The sequence below is a fragment of the Vicia villosa genome, linkage group LG5, assembly GCF_029867415.1.
Source record: "Vicia villosa cultivar HV-30 ecotype Madison, WI linkage group LG5, Vvil1.0, whole genome shotgun sequence".
Classification (NCBI taxonomy): Eukaryota; Viridiplantae; Streptophyta; class Magnoliopsida; order Fabales; family Fabaceae; genus Vicia; species Vicia villosa.
Genome location: NC_081184.1, coordinates 111,334,569 through 111,351,607, shown reverse-complemented (window position 1 = coordinate 111,351,607; position 17,039 = coordinate 111,334,569). Strand labels below are relative to the sequence as shown.

At 34.3% G+C, this 17,039-nt stretch overlaps 2 protein-coding genes and 1 long non-coding RNA gene across 3 annotated transcripts; 1 reads left to right on the top strand and 2 right to left on the bottom strand.

Moving 5' to 3' along the window:
* Positions 1-2,660: 2,660 nt before the first annotated feature.
* LOC131605168 (uncharacterized) lies at positions 2,661-5,196 on the bottom strand. The gene is made up of 4 exons (XM_058877559.1): positions 4,018-5,196; positions 3,453-3,940; positions 2,996-3,335; positions 2,661-2,921 (listed from the first exon to the last, which is right to left on the bottom strand). Exons 1-4 carry the CDS (start codon positions 5,194-5,196, stop codon positions 2,661-2,663), a joined length of 2,268 nt encoding a protein of 755 aa, XP_058733542.1.
* A 6,272-nt stretch (positions 5,197-11,468) lies between these two features.
* Positions 11,469-12,464, top strand: LOC131605167 (extensin-2-like). The gene has a single exon (XM_058877558.1). It carries the CDS (start codon positions 11,469-11,471, stop codon positions 12,462-12,464), a length of 996 nt encoding a protein of 331 aa, XP_058733541.1.
* An 801-nt stretch (positions 12,465-13,265) lies between these two features.
* Positions 13,266-14,935, bottom strand: LOC131607047 (uncharacterized). Its single transcript, XR_009285184.1, has 3 exons — positions 14,545-14,935; positions 13,718-13,807; positions 13,266-13,565 (listed from the first exon to the last, which is right to left on the bottom strand). It is a non-coding gene; the product is annotated as an uncharacterized LOC131607047 (long non-coding RNA).
* Between the last annotated feature and the right edge of the window lie 2,104 nt (positions 14,936-17,039).

The following is a 17,039-nucleotide window of genomic DNA, read 5'->3' as shown; positions in this document are numbered from 1 at the left end:
GATATGCATTTCAGAAATCACCTTTTTTTTGGGAGGGGGGTGTCTTCGAAGATGCATATCCGAAATATTCCAATTTTTGGTCTTGGAATGTTTCGGATATGCATATCCGCAAAAACTCAATAATTATTAAAAAACTAAAATCAAGGTGAATCAATACAATTAATAGTATAATTAATTGTATTAATTAAAATATATTATTAAATATATACCATTATAATTAAGATATAATAATAATAATATTAGCCCAATAAATATTTAAATTAACACCTTATTTTTTATATAAAATTATTAATAATAATAATAATAATATTAATAATAATAAAGATATTTATTTATTATTTTTTTTATGATACATAAAAAATCATTTCATAAACTAATTTCAAACATAATTTTATAGTTAAAAAAAATTCATTTTACAAATAAAATTTCCTAAACAATTTTAAAATTAAAAATTATTTTACTAACTTATATAAATGAAAAATATTCTTATTATATTTCATAAGTAAATTTTGATTTATATAAAATTAAATGTATAATTTATTCACTAAATAAAATTAAGACAAAATCTTCTTGTAATTTTTTAAACTAAATGAAAAATGATTTTTTATCATAATTAATTATTAAAATAATTTTTATATTTGTGATTTTTGTTTATTATTTTGAAACACTATGTGATTTGAAATTTATATTAAAATATAAACAAAGTAGTAAATAACTTTATTCTTACTTGATCTCTTTTTTGTAAATTTTTGTTGAATAATTATTAATGTATTTATTTTTTATATAATCATAATTGTTGTGTATTAGTTATAATTTTAGTAATTATATAATAATAATTATTATTCATAATTTATAAATTATATTAATTTTATGATATCTTAATTAATCAATATTCCCAAAAAAAAGTGGGATTTTTTCGAATATGCATATCCTAAAAAACCTCTGACCATTTTTTGGGCTTTTTTTATATGCATATCCGAATTAATCAAAATCCCGAAAGGTATTTTCGGAATTCCAGCAGAAGTTTTCATTCCTGGAGGGTCTATAGAGAAATTGTCTAAATTTATCATTTTCTAACTCATTTAAGCCTGGGCCCATTTATATTTCAAAACCATGTAAATGCTATTATTTATAATAGCACCTCTTGTAATAATTGAATTCTAGCTAGGCAATCATAAAATAGATAAAAGTGTATGTGTAGTATAAAATTATAAAATTTAATTTTTAATCCTTATAAAAAATGAAATGTTTTACTCCCTAAAAAATTATGGGTTAAATATATAAACTCCTCCTGCAATGTTAGCGAATTCAGGTTTAAGTCCATCCTAAAGTTTTTTTTTCACCCTATCTTATGTTGATTCCATCATATATACCCCATTAGCCAGATGTCATGGAATCTTTGGAATTTTTTTACAACTATTCACAGGTGGCAATTATATTTACACACATGGCATATTTGTTTAATTATTGGCTGATGACATAAGTTATACGTAGTTACAATTGGGGAAAAAAATCAAAATTAGCGTGTAGAGAACGAAGAAAGAGTGAAGACAACAAAGAAGGCTTGCAAAGAAGACGACAATAAGTGGAAGTAAGTGTTCATCAACGAGTAAGGGTTTGCCAAGATGTGGGTGCAACGAATCCATGAAGTTGTTGGTATCTAACACTCTCGAAAATCCAAGCAGAAAATTCTGGAATGCAGAAATTCCTTGGTGAGTTTTATTCAAGATTATAATTCCTCTACTGATTTAGGGTTTCAGTTATTGATGTTTTAATATTGGGGGAAAATTGCAGAATGGTTGCAGATTGTTTCTCTGGGACGACATGGTTAGAGAGGCTGAAGTTTCATCTTCCAGATGCTACGATTATCACGTTGAGGATAGATCAAAGAAGCTGGAAAAATTGAAGAAAAAGGTTGCTTTGGAAAGGACAAAGAATTTCTGGATGATGATTGCAATTGTTCTGTCATGGATGTTTTTTGCAGTTGTGTATGATTTTAATTAGTTGTTAGGTGATCATTTTGTAAAACCTTTTTGATTTGTCATGGTTGGTTATTGGTCTGTTATTGAAGTTTGTAATTTTAAATGATAATTGAAGTTTGTAATTGGTGTGTTATTGTTGAATGAAATTTTATGTTATGTGTAATTTCATTTTCAAGTTACATTCATTTAGTTCAAGTTTAACTTATGTCCATTTCAATGGTAATTGTAATACAAAAGGTTTAAACAATTTTTGACAGCATAGTTGAAATAAGTTAGATTACCAAAATGGTGCATATGTCTGTCACAAAAGGTTACATCATTACCAAAAGGCACACTTGGTGCATAAGTCTAAAACAAGATAACAAAAAGCACACTTGGTGCATATGTCTAAAACAAGATAACAAAAAAAAACACACTTGGTGCATAAATCTAAAACAAGATAACAAAAAAAAGCACACTTGGTGCATAAGTCTAAAACAAGATAACAACTTCAGCAGACTTAGTGCATTAGTCCCTAATTTTCTTGGTCTTCCAAGTCTTCAACATCCTTGTTTTCACTCCTAGTTTGGAGTCTGTTGAACCCGACTTCTCTTTAGCATCTTCTATGGTGATTGGCTGCTCACTAGACCCTGGGCCAGTAATTGGTTTCTTAAACCAATTCAGCTTGATCCTTTCAATCTATCTTCTTTTTGGAACTGACTTTTTTCCTTTATGTTTATTTGGTTGCATTGGAATTGAATTAGCCACAGTAGATGCAGTCTGACTCATAACAGTTGGTAGAGCTATTTTAGTCCCAATCTGAACATCATTGGACAATTCAGAGTCAGTTAATATTGTACTCTGCCCATCAGTAGGAAGTGAATTTTCTGCACCATCCATTGTATTATCTCCATCATTATGCCCTGCACTATTGGCTTCAACAGTCATTTTAACTTTCCACTACACAAATAATAACATGTAAGATTATTCTACAACACTATGAATTTGAATAAAAATTTACAAAAACATCATACCTTTCTTTTCAGAGCATTGGGATCTTGTGTCAATGACTTGCAAGTCAATGCATTGTGACCAAACTTGTCACATTTTGTGCACTTGTATTCAACATTATGTCTTCTTTGTCTTGCACCTTCCTTTCCAAGTTCTCTTATCCTTACCTTCCTATGCCTTCCTGGACCTTTCTTGTATGAGGGTAGTAAAACTTGTTCCATCTCCACTTCTGGCAACATATCTTGACCATTGATAGGGCTTATTGAAAATCCATAACAAAGTGCAAATTTATCTCTGGTGTAAAACTCATCAACAAAGTCTTTTGGGTTTTGCTTCTTATAACTCAAAGCTGCCACTGCATGCCTACAAGGTATTCCCACTAACTCTCAGAAGTTACAGCTGCATGACTTTTTAGCTATGTCAACAATAAACTCTTGGTGGTCGTAACTATGAGTGACTTGGAATTGTTCAGATATGGACCATGTTGGCAACCACTGAGCACTATTGTACACCTCATTATCTAACCTTCTTTTAGGTATTGGCATGACTTTATGTTGCCACTTTTCTAGTTTGGTGGCAGATGTAGACAACCTATTCATAAGATATTTCCTTATCCACTCACACATAGTTAATATAGGTTTGTCCCTAGAAACTAGTATTGTAGCATTGAAGGATTCAGATATGTTGTTCATCAAAACATCACATTTAGTGTAAAAAGTAAAGGCATGCTTACACCAACTCTTTGCGGGGACTGCCATCAACCAAGACCAAGCATTTTGATCCACATTCTTCAATTCATTCATCTTCGGAGACCATACTTGATCGTATGTGGCTTTAGCTGCCCCCATCATCAGGTCCCTAATGAGGGATCCACCACCAAAATTTTTCTTGAAATTGGCATATAGATGCCTGAGACACAATCTGTGTTCTATCCTGTCAAACATCTCCTCAAATACAGCAACTAATCCCTGCAGCAGAGACAAAAAGAATTACAACATAATAACAACTAAATCACAACATTAATAACAGTAAAGAATATCCATACCTTATGTTGGTCAAAGATGAATACATATCTCCTCTCTTGACCAATGTCTTCCATCAATAGTTGTATGAACCACCTCCAACTCTCCTTAGTTTCAGTCTCAACCACTTCAAAAGCCAATGGAAAGTATTGATCATTAGCATCTCTCCCCTCAGCAACTAATAGTTGTCCATCATATTCTGTCTTCAAGTGGCATCCATCAACTCCCACAAAGGGTCTGCATCCATTAATAAATCCTTTCTTACATTCATCAAAACAAAAATAGAAGGATCCAAACCTGGGCTGTATGAAAGGAGTGGGTCTTTCAACATTGATTTTGACAGTGTTACTAGAATTAACTCTTGCTAGTTCAGCTGCATACCTCCATATGGATGCATACTGATTATCTATATCACCTTCAACCACCTTCTTAGCTATTAACTTAGTCTTCCATGCCTTTGAAACAATAATCCCAACAACAAAATTTTGCCTGATATCTTGCATTATGTCTCTTATCCTAACATTATCAGAAGTTTGCAACCTCTTTACCACGTGTTTAGCCACCCACCTAGAGTTGGCAGATTTGTTATCCAAAACCCTAGCACATGTGTGGGTATCCACAAGTGTTTTTATTGCAAAAGTGTGTTTGTGGGCCACTTTAGAGCATAAGACCAAAAAGCCACATTTAGCTGTACATTGGACTCTAACTCTATAACTTTCATTTTTTACAAATGTAATTTCTCTCCCATTGAGGACTGACCACTCACGAATAGCCTCCCTAAATTCCACAAGTGTATTAAATTCCATAACCATCTTAAACTTATAGTCCTTGTTGAGGTGTTCTTTTCTAAACCTTTCATACTTGGGCCTTTCCTCATCACAAGAATCATCCGGGTCATCACTATTCAACTCATCACTATGGTATTCGTCCCCATCCATTTTCTTATTGGGCCTACCAAAAAGCTTACTAATACTTACATCTTCATTCAATGGCACTGTAAAACCAAGTCCTTTAGGGCCATCTCCTTCAAAGCCATCATGAAGAGCAATAACCCTCTCATCTTCATTGTCATCTAAGCCTTCAACTATCTCCTCTTCTAACTCATCCCCTTCATTGACCTCATTGACACAGTTAGGTTCCTTAACTTCAGAATCCAAGCTTCGCAGATCATGTTCCACAAATAAATGTCCAACAACATTCATTACACTAAAGAATGATGCAAAATCGTATGCATCATCATTCTTTTTTATCATTATATATTCCTTTTGAATCTCTAACACTTTAGTCCATAAATGAAAAAGTACCTTTCTCATACCCCCACCCACTCACCAACTTGCTAATACTATTCATTGTCCAGTTAGTAACTACAAGCCCATTTACAGTCGAATCAACCCCCCCTCTATAAATAATTTCATCTGGATTAACCCTAATAACTTCACCCACATGGTGAAACGTAACAGTAAAAGGTTCGGAATCCTGTGCATATATCTTAATCAATAAGCATAACAGAAGCACCGTGTTACAATTTAAGAATGATGAAATTTAAAAATACAAAATATCTTGGACATTGCAGGCTCCGTCGTCGTCTTCGTCATCTACTCAGTCGTCTTCTTCGCAAACCTTTTGTGCTCTTTGCAAACCCTATTTTTGATTTTGCATGGGGGGTATAAAAGAAGTGATGATTTGTTTAGGACTTATGTCATCAGCCAATAATTAAACAAATATGCCATGTGTGTAAATATAATTCCCACCTGTGTATAGTTGTAAAAAAATTCCAAAGATTCCATGACATCTGGCTAATGGGGGTATATATGGAATCAACATAAGATAGGGTGGAAAAAAACTTTACGAGGGGCTAAAACCTGAATTCGCTAACATTGCAGGGGGGTTTATATATTTAACCCAAAAATTATTATGCACGTAGTTTTAGTCCTTGCTGTAAAATAAATATATATTTTTGAATGATTATTTTGTAGACATGTTTAGAATGTTATAAAAAGTTCCTAGGAAGGTGGTAGGTCGACTGAGAAAGACATTAACTATATAATATAATAAATCTAGAGCTGTCAAAATGGGCCGAAGTCCATGGGCCGGCCCATTAGGCCCGAAAAAAGTTAGGGCTTGGGCCTTATTTTTCGAGCCCATTTACATCCAGGACTTTTTAAGCCCAACCCGAAAAAGCCCTAAAAAATATGGGTCGACCCGTATTGGCCATGGGTAGCCCGCCAGCCTGATTTTTTTATTTAATTAGAAATTATTCTTTCCTAATTCATAAAGATATGTCATAAACAATTTGCGTATTATGTATTTTAATTTTTTTTTGATATTATAAAGGTATAAATATCAAACAAAAGTTGATGGTTTGATTTAATTTCAAATTAAAAGGTTTCATCCTAATATAATTATGTAGATAGTATAGAAAAAACACCATGATGTATTCTAATTAAAAATAAGGTTGAAATGAGATTTAAAAAATTCTGATGTAATTTTTATGGGAGGATAGAGTTAGTACAATATATATATATATATATATATATATATATATATATATATATATATATATATATATATATATATATATATATATATATATATATATATATATATATATATATATGTGTGTGTGTGTGTGTGTGTGTGTGTGTGTGTGTGTGTGTGTATTATTGCGTTAGGGTCGGATAGCCCGCAGTTCAGACTGGGCTGGGTAATAAAAATTGAGCCCATTTAAATATGAGTTTTTTGGACCCGGTCCTGAAAAGCCCGAGGCCCGCATGAGCCAACCCGTTTAGGATCGGGTAGTCCATTTTGACAGACAAAATCAATTCATTTTCCTATTATACATATATATAACTATTTGCCATTATATATAGTATCATATTGACAAAGTAATTAAGCTGATGTAATCTAATAATTCACCAAATAATAGTGGCATAAGAAAATATATCAACATAGGCAATTTTTCTTTTTAAAACTTAAGAAATATGGCTGCTTGGTAGAAATAATCAAAATTATGTTGGTGATTTTAGTATCATCAATGCATTTTGGTAGTAATGTGATTTACTATAGGCCAATGCAATTATGCGTTAAGTTTGAAACGAGTTAGGGTAGTGCGGAGTGCACGCTCGTCGAACCAAACGCGTAATTGAATATGAATAATAGAAACGGGCATAACGTTTCGTTTGAATAGTTGCACCCGTTCCCAACGGACATAACGATTCGTTTGAATAGTTGCACCCGTTCCCAACGGACATAACGATTCGTTTGAATAGTTGCACCCGTTCCAACAGACATAACTGTTTCCGAAGAGGTGTGTCTGTTCGCTTCTATTATTGGTCTCCTATATAAGGAGTCTTTTGGTCTCGATTTGGCATACGAAATTACATACTTCCTCTCTACATTCTGATCTGTTCTCCATTGTCAGAAACAGATCGTTCTTCAAGAATTATCCCCGCAAAGATTTCGTGAACCCAGACAAGAATAGGGTCGAAATACTTTGTTCGGAAAGTGAACGAACACGATTCTTGAAGATATCCAGGATTATCATACCAAATATCTAACAAACGAACAAAGTATTCTTTCTGATAATCATGGCTGGAGGAGGAAGCACCGTCAAGGAGATTACTAAAAGTTTCGGAAAATTAGACAAGTTTCAAGATCAATAATTATCATCATGAGTATTCGGGTACGTTTTATTCTTCCAATAATGATTGATAATGAGTATTACGTGAATATTTTGTTAGCATGCATATGTTAATTTTTAATTATAATATCTAATCAATGGTTCAAAGTATTAACGTGACGTTAAGGTAAGACAAGTTGTCGTGAATGCCTATTCGGGATCACCTGTCACCGTAATGCTGCTTAGGTTGCAATATGTTTGCGTATGCTTAAATATAAGTTGTTTTGTCTTATACAAGTGATTAACATCTATGTCAGAATTCAATATAAATTGCACTTAGGAAAAGTCATCCATTTGCACAGTATCACTAGCATTGAATACTTTCATTATTATTTTGGTTTGTTAGGGTAGTATTTCGCTAGCAATATTTCATATACATACAAGTGATGATTTGTTAGTTTATCTTTTTTAAAAGGCATATAATTCACATTAAGTCATTTGATTAGAAGCATGTATATGCTATACTAATGGTACTACTATGCAAGAATGTGAGATATTAAAAATCTATGACATACTGTTCCGATAGTTTCATTGGAAAATTTATCTCCTTTTGTTTATTTTCAATATTAAAATTATTATGCCGTGTTAGTTAAATTGGTGGAAAGAAAAATTAAAATTGAAATTGAAAATTTGAAAATAAGTATGGATTGGTTGATTAAACTTCATGATTTCTGTAATTGAGATTTGATTTGGATTCCATGAGAATATTATGTTTGTGTTCAATAAGACATACTATAAGACATATAAAGATCATTCAAAGATGGTTCATAACAAGATGTAGAATTTTGAGAACCTTAACACGGAGGATAAGGACGTCGAGATTCCTACAAATAAGAATCTCGTGAGGAAAGTTATCCGCGGATTGTTGAAAAACAAATCAAAAGTTCGTCAACGATTGCTATGCATTAAATATATTGGATATATATTTAAAGGAAGTATCATAGTGATGATACACTAAACATCTATAAGAATTGATTAGTAACCAAAGGCTTCAGACAAAAAGAAGGGATTGATTAATTATTTTGATACCTATGCTCCAGTTGCCCGTATCACTACGATTAGATTGTTGATTGCCTTGGCGGCTATTCATAATCTAGTGATTCATCAAATGGATGTCAAAACAACATTTCTGAATGGTGATTTGGAAGAAGAAGTGTATATGAAGCAACCTGAAGGTTTTGTAATGCCTGGTAATGAGCATAAAGTGTGTAAGCTAGTTAAGTCGTTGTATGGGCTGAAACAAGCTCCGAAGCAGTGGCATCAAAAGTTTGATGAGGTTGTTTTGTCTAATGGTTTCATTCTAAACCAAGCTGACAAATGTGTATATAGCAAATTTGATACATCCGGTAAAGGAGTTTTCATTTGTCTATATGTTGATGACATGTTGATCTTTGGCACCGACCAAAATCAAGTTGATAAAATAAAGAATTTCTTGTCGTCAAAGTTCTCCATGAAAGATATGGGAGAAGCGGACGTTATTCTTGGTATTAAGATTAAACGGGAGAATAAGGGGATTGTAATTACGCAAGCTCATTACATTGAGAAAATACTCAAGAAGTTCAATTATGAAAATTGCTCTCCAGTAAGTACTCCCATGGATCCAGGAGAAAAACTTATGCCAAATACAGGTAAACCTGTGGATCAACTCGAATACTCAAGAGCTATAGGCTCTTTGATGTATGCTATGATTAGCACTAGACCGGATATTACTTATGCGGTTGGAAAGTTGAGCAGATTTACTAGTAATCCTAGTAGACATCATTGGCATGCAATAACTAGGGTATTCAAGTACTTAAAGGGTACTATGAATTATGGATTGTCATATATGGGATTTCCTTCGGTGTTAGAGGGTTATTCGGATGCTAGTTGGATAAATAATGTTGAAGATTCATCCTCTACAAGTGGATGGGTGATCTTGCTTGGGGGAGGTGCCATCTCATGGGCTTCCAAGAAGCAAACATGTATAACTAGTTCCACAATGGAATCTGAGTTTGTAGCATTAGCTGCTGCTGGTAAAGAAGCAGAATGGCTAAGGAACTTGGTATATGAGATTCCGATATGGCCTAAACCGATATCACCAATTTCTATCCGTTGTGATAGTAGTGCCACACTGGCTAAAGCATATAGTCAAATATACAATGGAAAGTCTAGACATTTGGGTATTAGACATAGTATGATTAGGGAATTAATCATGAATGGGGTGATATCTATTGAGTTTGTTCGGTCGCAACAAAACTTAGCTGACCACTTGACTAAGGGGTTAGCAAGAGACTTAGTGAAGAAGTCGGTAATTGGGATGGGATTAAAGTCCATTTAAATCTATTAGTTATGGTATACCCAATTCCCTTCTAATACAACGTTAGAAGCAGAATTCAATGTGGAAAGATCATAGTTAAAGATTGGAGCAATTGTGTTTATCTTCCCAAGGTATGTGCTCAGACCTGCAAGTGATGGCTAGGTTGAAGTATATCTTCTTAATGGTTCTTTTGAAAAATTGCAAATGCAGGTGCAAGATTAAAAGGATCACCTATGTGAGCATGAAGTTTTGCCGCTTCAAGAAGCTTGGACTTGGCTTCCTATATGCTTATTAATGGATAAGGACACATGGCTTGTAAAGTGTCAAGTATGAATAGTAGAGTATTGTAAGAAACATATGTGTACTATATCTTTAAATATTCAAATGGATTGACGGGTTCAATCATTATGACACCCCGATTTTCGAATATTTGGAATGTGTATTTGTACTAAGATGAAAATTCAATCGTAAGACATTTTCTTCTATGCATTTGTTTGATCGTTATACCTGTAAAGTAAATCAAGGATTATACTAAAATGGGGGGAGTTTGTTGGTGATTTTAGTATCATCAATGCATTTTGGTAGTAATGTGATTTACTATAGGCCAATGCAATTATGCGTTAAGTTTGAAACGAGTTAGGGTAGTGCGGAGTGCACGCTCGTCGAACCAAACGCGTAATTGAATATGAATAATAGAAACGGGCATAACGTTTCGTTTGAATAGTTGCACCCGTTCCCAACGGACATAACGATTCGTTTGAATAGTTGCACCCGTTCCCAACGGACATAACGATTCGTTTGAATAGTTGCACCCGTTCCAACAGACATAACTGTTTCCGAAGAGGTGTGTCTGTTCGCTTCTATTATTGGTCTCCTATATAAGGAGTCTTTTGGTCTCGATTTGGCATACGAAATTACATACTTCCTCTCTACATTCTGATCTGTTCTCCATTGTCAGAAACAGATCGTTCTTCAAGAATTATCCCCGCAAAGATTTCGTGAACCCAGACAAGAATAGGGTCGAAATACTTTGTTCGGAAAGTGAACGAACACGATTCTTGAAGATATCCAGGATTATCATACCAAATATCTAACAAATTAATCCCAGCATTCATCATTTGTATCACACCGGAGGCTATCTTTTATCTAATAATGAACTCGTTCAATGTTACCATGCCATTATCATATCACCTATTGTCTTCATTGACTGTGTTCAAGTCCGTTTGTAGAAATTATTTACTCATTTATTTTGAACACCACACTAATACATCAGGTTTTTAAATACAATAGGTATATGATATGATGCACACCATCCATGAAAGTCGAAATTCTAATATAATTTAAAACATTATCATACTATTTAGACAAATTAAAAAAATCTTATAATCCATGCTTGGGACACACTATATAAACAGTTCAAATACAAACTTAAGCAATCACAATAACCAGCAAACATTCTTCCAAAGAACCAAGTACAGAAATATACAAACTTAGAGATTATGGGAACATCAGTTGGGTTGAGGCATTGGCCTCTACTAATCTATACAATTGCATTTTGCTTAATTGTGAGCATTGTAGCTGCTGCTGATGATTATAAGCCTTACTTTAAAAGCCAACCAAACAATTACTATCCAACACCAACAAGTTATGAAAGAAGACAGCCACCATCTTCACCACCACCTCCATATGTCGATATATTCCCACCAAGTTACTACAAGTCTCCACCCCCGCCATCTAAATCACCACCACCTCCTTATGTCGACGTATTCCCACCAAGTTCCTACAAGTCTCCACCTCTGCCAATTAAATCTCCACCACCACCTTATGTTGACGTATTTCCACCAAACTACTACAAGTCTCCACCCCCACAGTTTAAATCACCACCACCTCCTTATGTCAATGTATTCCCACCAAATTACTACAGGTCTCCACCTCCTTCGTATAAATCACCACCACCTCCTTACGTAGACGTATTCCCACCAAGTTACTACAAGTCTCCACCCCCACAGTTTAAATCACCACCACCTCCTTATGTCAATGTATTCCCACCAAATTACTACAGGTCTCCACCTCCTTCGTATAAATCACCACCACCTCCTTACGTAGACGTATTCCCATCAAGTTACTACAAGTCTCCACCCCCGCCATCTAAGTCACCACCACCTCCTTACGTAGACGTATTCCCACCAAGTTACTACAAGTCTCCACCCCCGTCGTCTAAATCACCACCGCCTCCTTATGTCGATGTATTCCCACCTAGTGACTACAAGTCTCCACCCCCACTTTATAAATCACCACCACCTCCTTACGTAGACGTATTCCCACCAAGTTACTACAAGTCTCCTCCACCCCCGCCGTCTAAATCACCACCGCCTCCTTATGTCGACGTATTCCCACCAAGTTCCTACAAGTCTCCACCTCCTCCATCTAAATCACCACCGCCTCCTTATGTCGACGTATTCCCACCAACTGACTCACTAGTACAAAAATGTTAATTTACACCCGTTTTTTATTAAAATTACACCCATTATTTTTAATAAAAATCGGGTGTATATCCACAAGGTGAGAAATGTAACGCATTTACACCCGTTTAAAACGGGTGTAAATACGTTCGTAATTACTCCCTATTTTAAGAATATCGGGTGTAAATATGTTCTACGTTACACCCTATTTTAACAAAAATCGGGTGTAATTGGGCATAATTACGTTTTTAATTACACTCTATTTTAATAAAAATCGGGTGTAATTACGTTTTTAATTACACCCTGTTTTAATAAAAATCGGGTGTAATTGGACGTAATTACGTTTTTAATTACACCCTGTTTTAATATAAATCGGGTGTAATTGAGCATAATTACGTTTTTAATTACACCCTGTTTTAGTAAAAATTGGATGTAATTGGGCATAATTACGTTTTAATTACACCCTATTTTAATAAAAATTGGATGTAATTGGGCATAATTACGTTTTAATTACACCCTATTTTAATAAAAATCGGGTGTAATTGGGCGTAATTACGTTTTAATTACACCCTGTTTTAATTAAAATCAGGTGTAGATGCATTCTTAATTACACCCTATTTTAATAAAAATCGGGTGTAAATACGTCATTTATGAATGAATAATTATATTATATTTAAATCTATTTACACCCTATTTCATATACACCATTTAGTTATATTGCATTTTCAATCATAATATTGCAAATACTATAAAATCATACACATAAAAATCATATTTTAACTAAGTCAAAATATTTTTAATATTAACCAAAAAGTATACAAAATCATGTGCATTCATAATATTTCAAGTACTATAAAATCATACACATAAAAATTATATTTTAACCAAGTCATAACACTTTCTTCATATATAATTTTACGCCATGCTTGACGGTTAGCTTCGGTGTTCTCTAGTCCAATTGAATCCAACCGATTTCTGTTAGGGGTGTCGCGCCACTTCCAACGACCAGTGCATGAGTAATTTTTGTGATTATTTGGAATTGATGCACCTCTGACGAATATGAGTTGGAAACTTCTTCCCATATCCAACTATGTAACTCATGTTCATTGGATTTTGACCCATGATGTAATCCATCTGTTTCATGCCAATATGAAAATCACATTTATTGTTAACCAGTTATTTGAACTTTGACGAACACTTCCGAAATTGTGGCAAAAATATATGATGTGATACTAATAACTATGAATTAAAAGAAAGAATTTATATAACTTGAGTGATTTTCTCACCTGACTAATTGCAGCATAGCAAGCAAGACCCCAGGTTGCTTCCTTGACAGCAAGAGCAGAAGGACCGTTGGGATGCTCACGACAGTACGCCTAATATACAATAGAAACTCGTATGGTTAATAAAATGATCATGACCAGTATTACCAATGCAAGGATACACTTACCATTAATGGTAATACTTATCAGCTACATCAAGGTCAAGAGTATTCAAACTCTTAACAAAATAGCTTGGCCTCAATATAGTCATGGAAAAAATAAAGATCTTGCAAAATATTAAATCTCCTCAGGCTGTAACTACTAATATTGCAGTCCTAGCTCAGGCAAATCAAACCGCAAAATAGAACACTGATATAATCCAACTAAGATTTTGCATCTTCAAAAGCCATATTTCATTTTTCATGAAAGAACGGTATAGCTCGACATCTCGATACCGATAATAATTTTAAAAAAATAAGTAAATTAAATATAATTATTATATGTGTAAGTGTTATATTAATATAAATATAATTATTATAGATGATGCATGTTATATATTGCTATATATGTGATGATATCTTTTAAAGCTTTGGAACTGCCGTTTGCAGTATTATTTTGAATATTTCAACATTTTGGGCTTTGACTAAATTTTATTAAAATTAATATGAAATTAATCATATTTTTAATTGATTTCACAAATAGTTAGAGACGATCTTCAAATCATTGAAAGACACATACATTAGATAAAACATGAATGATGATAATATGATGGAATTAATATTAAAAGAAACTATATGTATAAAAATTTACTATTGTTAATTAAGAGGGATCCATAAAAGAATTGAACTAACCATTAGGAATGTAAGAATGTGACGTGTTGCCCCAATAGCAAGGGATTGCACGTGACACCAGTTCTCTTTACCATACCGACTGTATATTATTTTCCATCACCACCTATTGCCTTTTCCACAATACTCCAACCTCAACTTAGCAGCTTGCATTGCACAACCTCACAACCAACCCCATCTCCACCACCATCACACTTCCTCTAACAGAAAACCAAATCCTACTATATGAACATTGCATCCACGCGTACTTCATTCCAGGTGCAGAATCATTTTGTTTTCTAAGTTACTCATTTCTTCAGAAACACATAGCAGAATGCAATTTCCAACTACATCATCAATTCATAATTAGATCAACAATTTGCACCGACGAAAGAAAGACGAAGAAGAAAGATTAACGGTGTCTGTAACGGCCAACACGGAAAAGCAAGCAGTTCACCGTTTATTTCTTTGCACGTGACTGCTTAACACAAGAGCCTCGTGACTGAAAATGCCTCATAGAGCAACTTGAAGGATAGAAAAACACTTAGAAAGGGGGGGGATTGAATAAGTGTGACTTTAAATCTTGGACGATAAAAATAAATTGCACAATTATTTTTATCCTGGTTCGCTGTTAACGAAGCTACTCCAGTCCACCCCCGCAGAGATGATTTACCTCAACTGAGGATTTAATCCACTAATCGCACGGATTACAATGGTTTTCCACTTAGTCCGCAACTAAGTCTTCCAGAGTCTTCTGATCACACACTGATCACTCCAGGAACAACTGCTTAGTTCACTCCTAAGACTTTCTCTAGAGTCTACTGATCAACCTGATCACTCTAGTTACAAACTGCTCAGCCAACTGCCAAGACTTCCTAGAGTATACTGATCACACGATCACTCTAGTTCGTTACAACTTAATGTAATTCTAAGAGTATTACAAATGCTTCTTAAAAGCGATAATCACAACTGTGATATTTCTCTTAATCGTTTAAGCTTGATCTCACTAAAATATTACAACAGCAATGTAGTGAGTTGATGAAGATTCTGAGCTTTGATTGAATAGCGTTTCAGCAAGTTAATTTGAGTTGTTTTGGAGCAGAATCGTTAACTTTGCTTCTCATCAGAACTTCATATTTATAGGCGTTGAGAAGATGACCGTTGAGTGCATTTAATGCTTTGCGTGTTCCGTACAGCATTGCATTTAATGTTATACGCTTTTGTCAACTACCTCGAGCCTTGTTCACGCTGTGTCTACTGACGTAGCCTTTAATAGCTTTAACGTTCCTTTTGTCAGTCAGCGTAGTCTGCCACGTGTACTTCCTTCTGATCTGATGTTTGTGAATACGACGTTTGAATATCATCAGAGTCAAACAGCTTGGTGCATAGCATCTTCTGATCTTCTGACCTTGAAGTGCTTCTGTTGCGTGATACCATCTTCTGATCTTCAGTGCTTCTGATCTCATGTTCTTCTGATGCTTCCATAGACCCATGTTCTGATTCTGCTTCGACCATCTTCTGATGTCTTGCCAGACCATGTTCTGATGTTGCATGCTGAACCATTTGAGACACAACTTCTGAGCGCTGAATTATGCGTACTCTTTATATATATTTCCTGAAAAGGAAATTGCATTGGATTAGAGTACCATATTATCTTTAAGCAAAATTCATATTATTGTTATCATCAAAACTAAGATAATTGATAAGAACAAATCTTGTTCTAACAATCTCCCCCTTTTTGATGATGACAAAAACATATATAAATGATATGAATTTGCGATCAGAAAGAGTAGACGGCAAAAGACAAATTACACAGCTATAGCATAAGCATATGAATATGTCTCCCCCTGAGATTAACAATCTCCCCCTGAGATAAATAATCTCCCCCTGAAATAAATACTCGAAGAACTTTGATAAAAGACTTCCCTGATTATTTCGGTAGAGACGATCATATAAGCTTCTGTCTTCAGAGAATTCATAGCTTCTGACTTCTGCTTCCATAGGACAGCTTCAGAACTTGAATTTCTTTAGATCCTTAGAACACTCACAGCTTCTGATTCCTGCTTCCATCGTGGACAGCTTCAGAACTTGAATTTCTTTGATCTTCAGAACATTCACAGTTTCTGACTTCTGCTTCCATTCAGGACAGCTTCAGAACTTGAATTTCTTTGATCTTCAGAACATTCATAGCTTCTGATTTCTGCTTCCATTCAGGACAGCTTCAGAACTTGAGTTTTCTGGATCTTTTAGAACATTCACATCTTCTGATTTCTGCTTCCCTCGGATAGCTTCAGAACTTTGAATGTCTACCAACATTACTTCATGCTAGATTTGTATCAGAACATTGTTGAATGTACCAGAGCATCATCAGAGCATCTCTACATCCTGAAATGTTACAGAACAAAAACTAAACGACAAAAGTCAGCATGAACGAGTTAGAACATAAAATGTATGTTTGAACACATTATATGTATCAGAGCCATATAGGCTGAAATAATGTATCAGAGCAAATAATGTAT

Excerpts from the sequence above, each read along its gene's own strand:
- LOC131605168 (XM_058877559.1), bottom strand. The coding sequence starts at position 5,196 with ATGAATGTTGTTGGACATTTATTTGTGGAACATGATCTGCGAAGCTTG. Across the intron at positions 3,941-4,017 it reads TCATCTTTGACCAACATAAG|GGATTAGTTGCTGTATTTGA; the intron begins GTATGGATATTC and ends TCTCTGCTGCAG. Across the intron at positions 2,922-2,995 it reads CCAATGCTCTGAAAAGAAAG|TGGAAAGTTAAAATGACTGT; the intron begins GTATGATGTTTT and ends TTATTTGTGTAG.
- LOC131605167 (XM_058877558.1), top strand. The coding sequence starts at position 11,469 with ATGGGAACATCAGTTGGGTTGAGGCATTGGCCTCTACTAATCTATACA.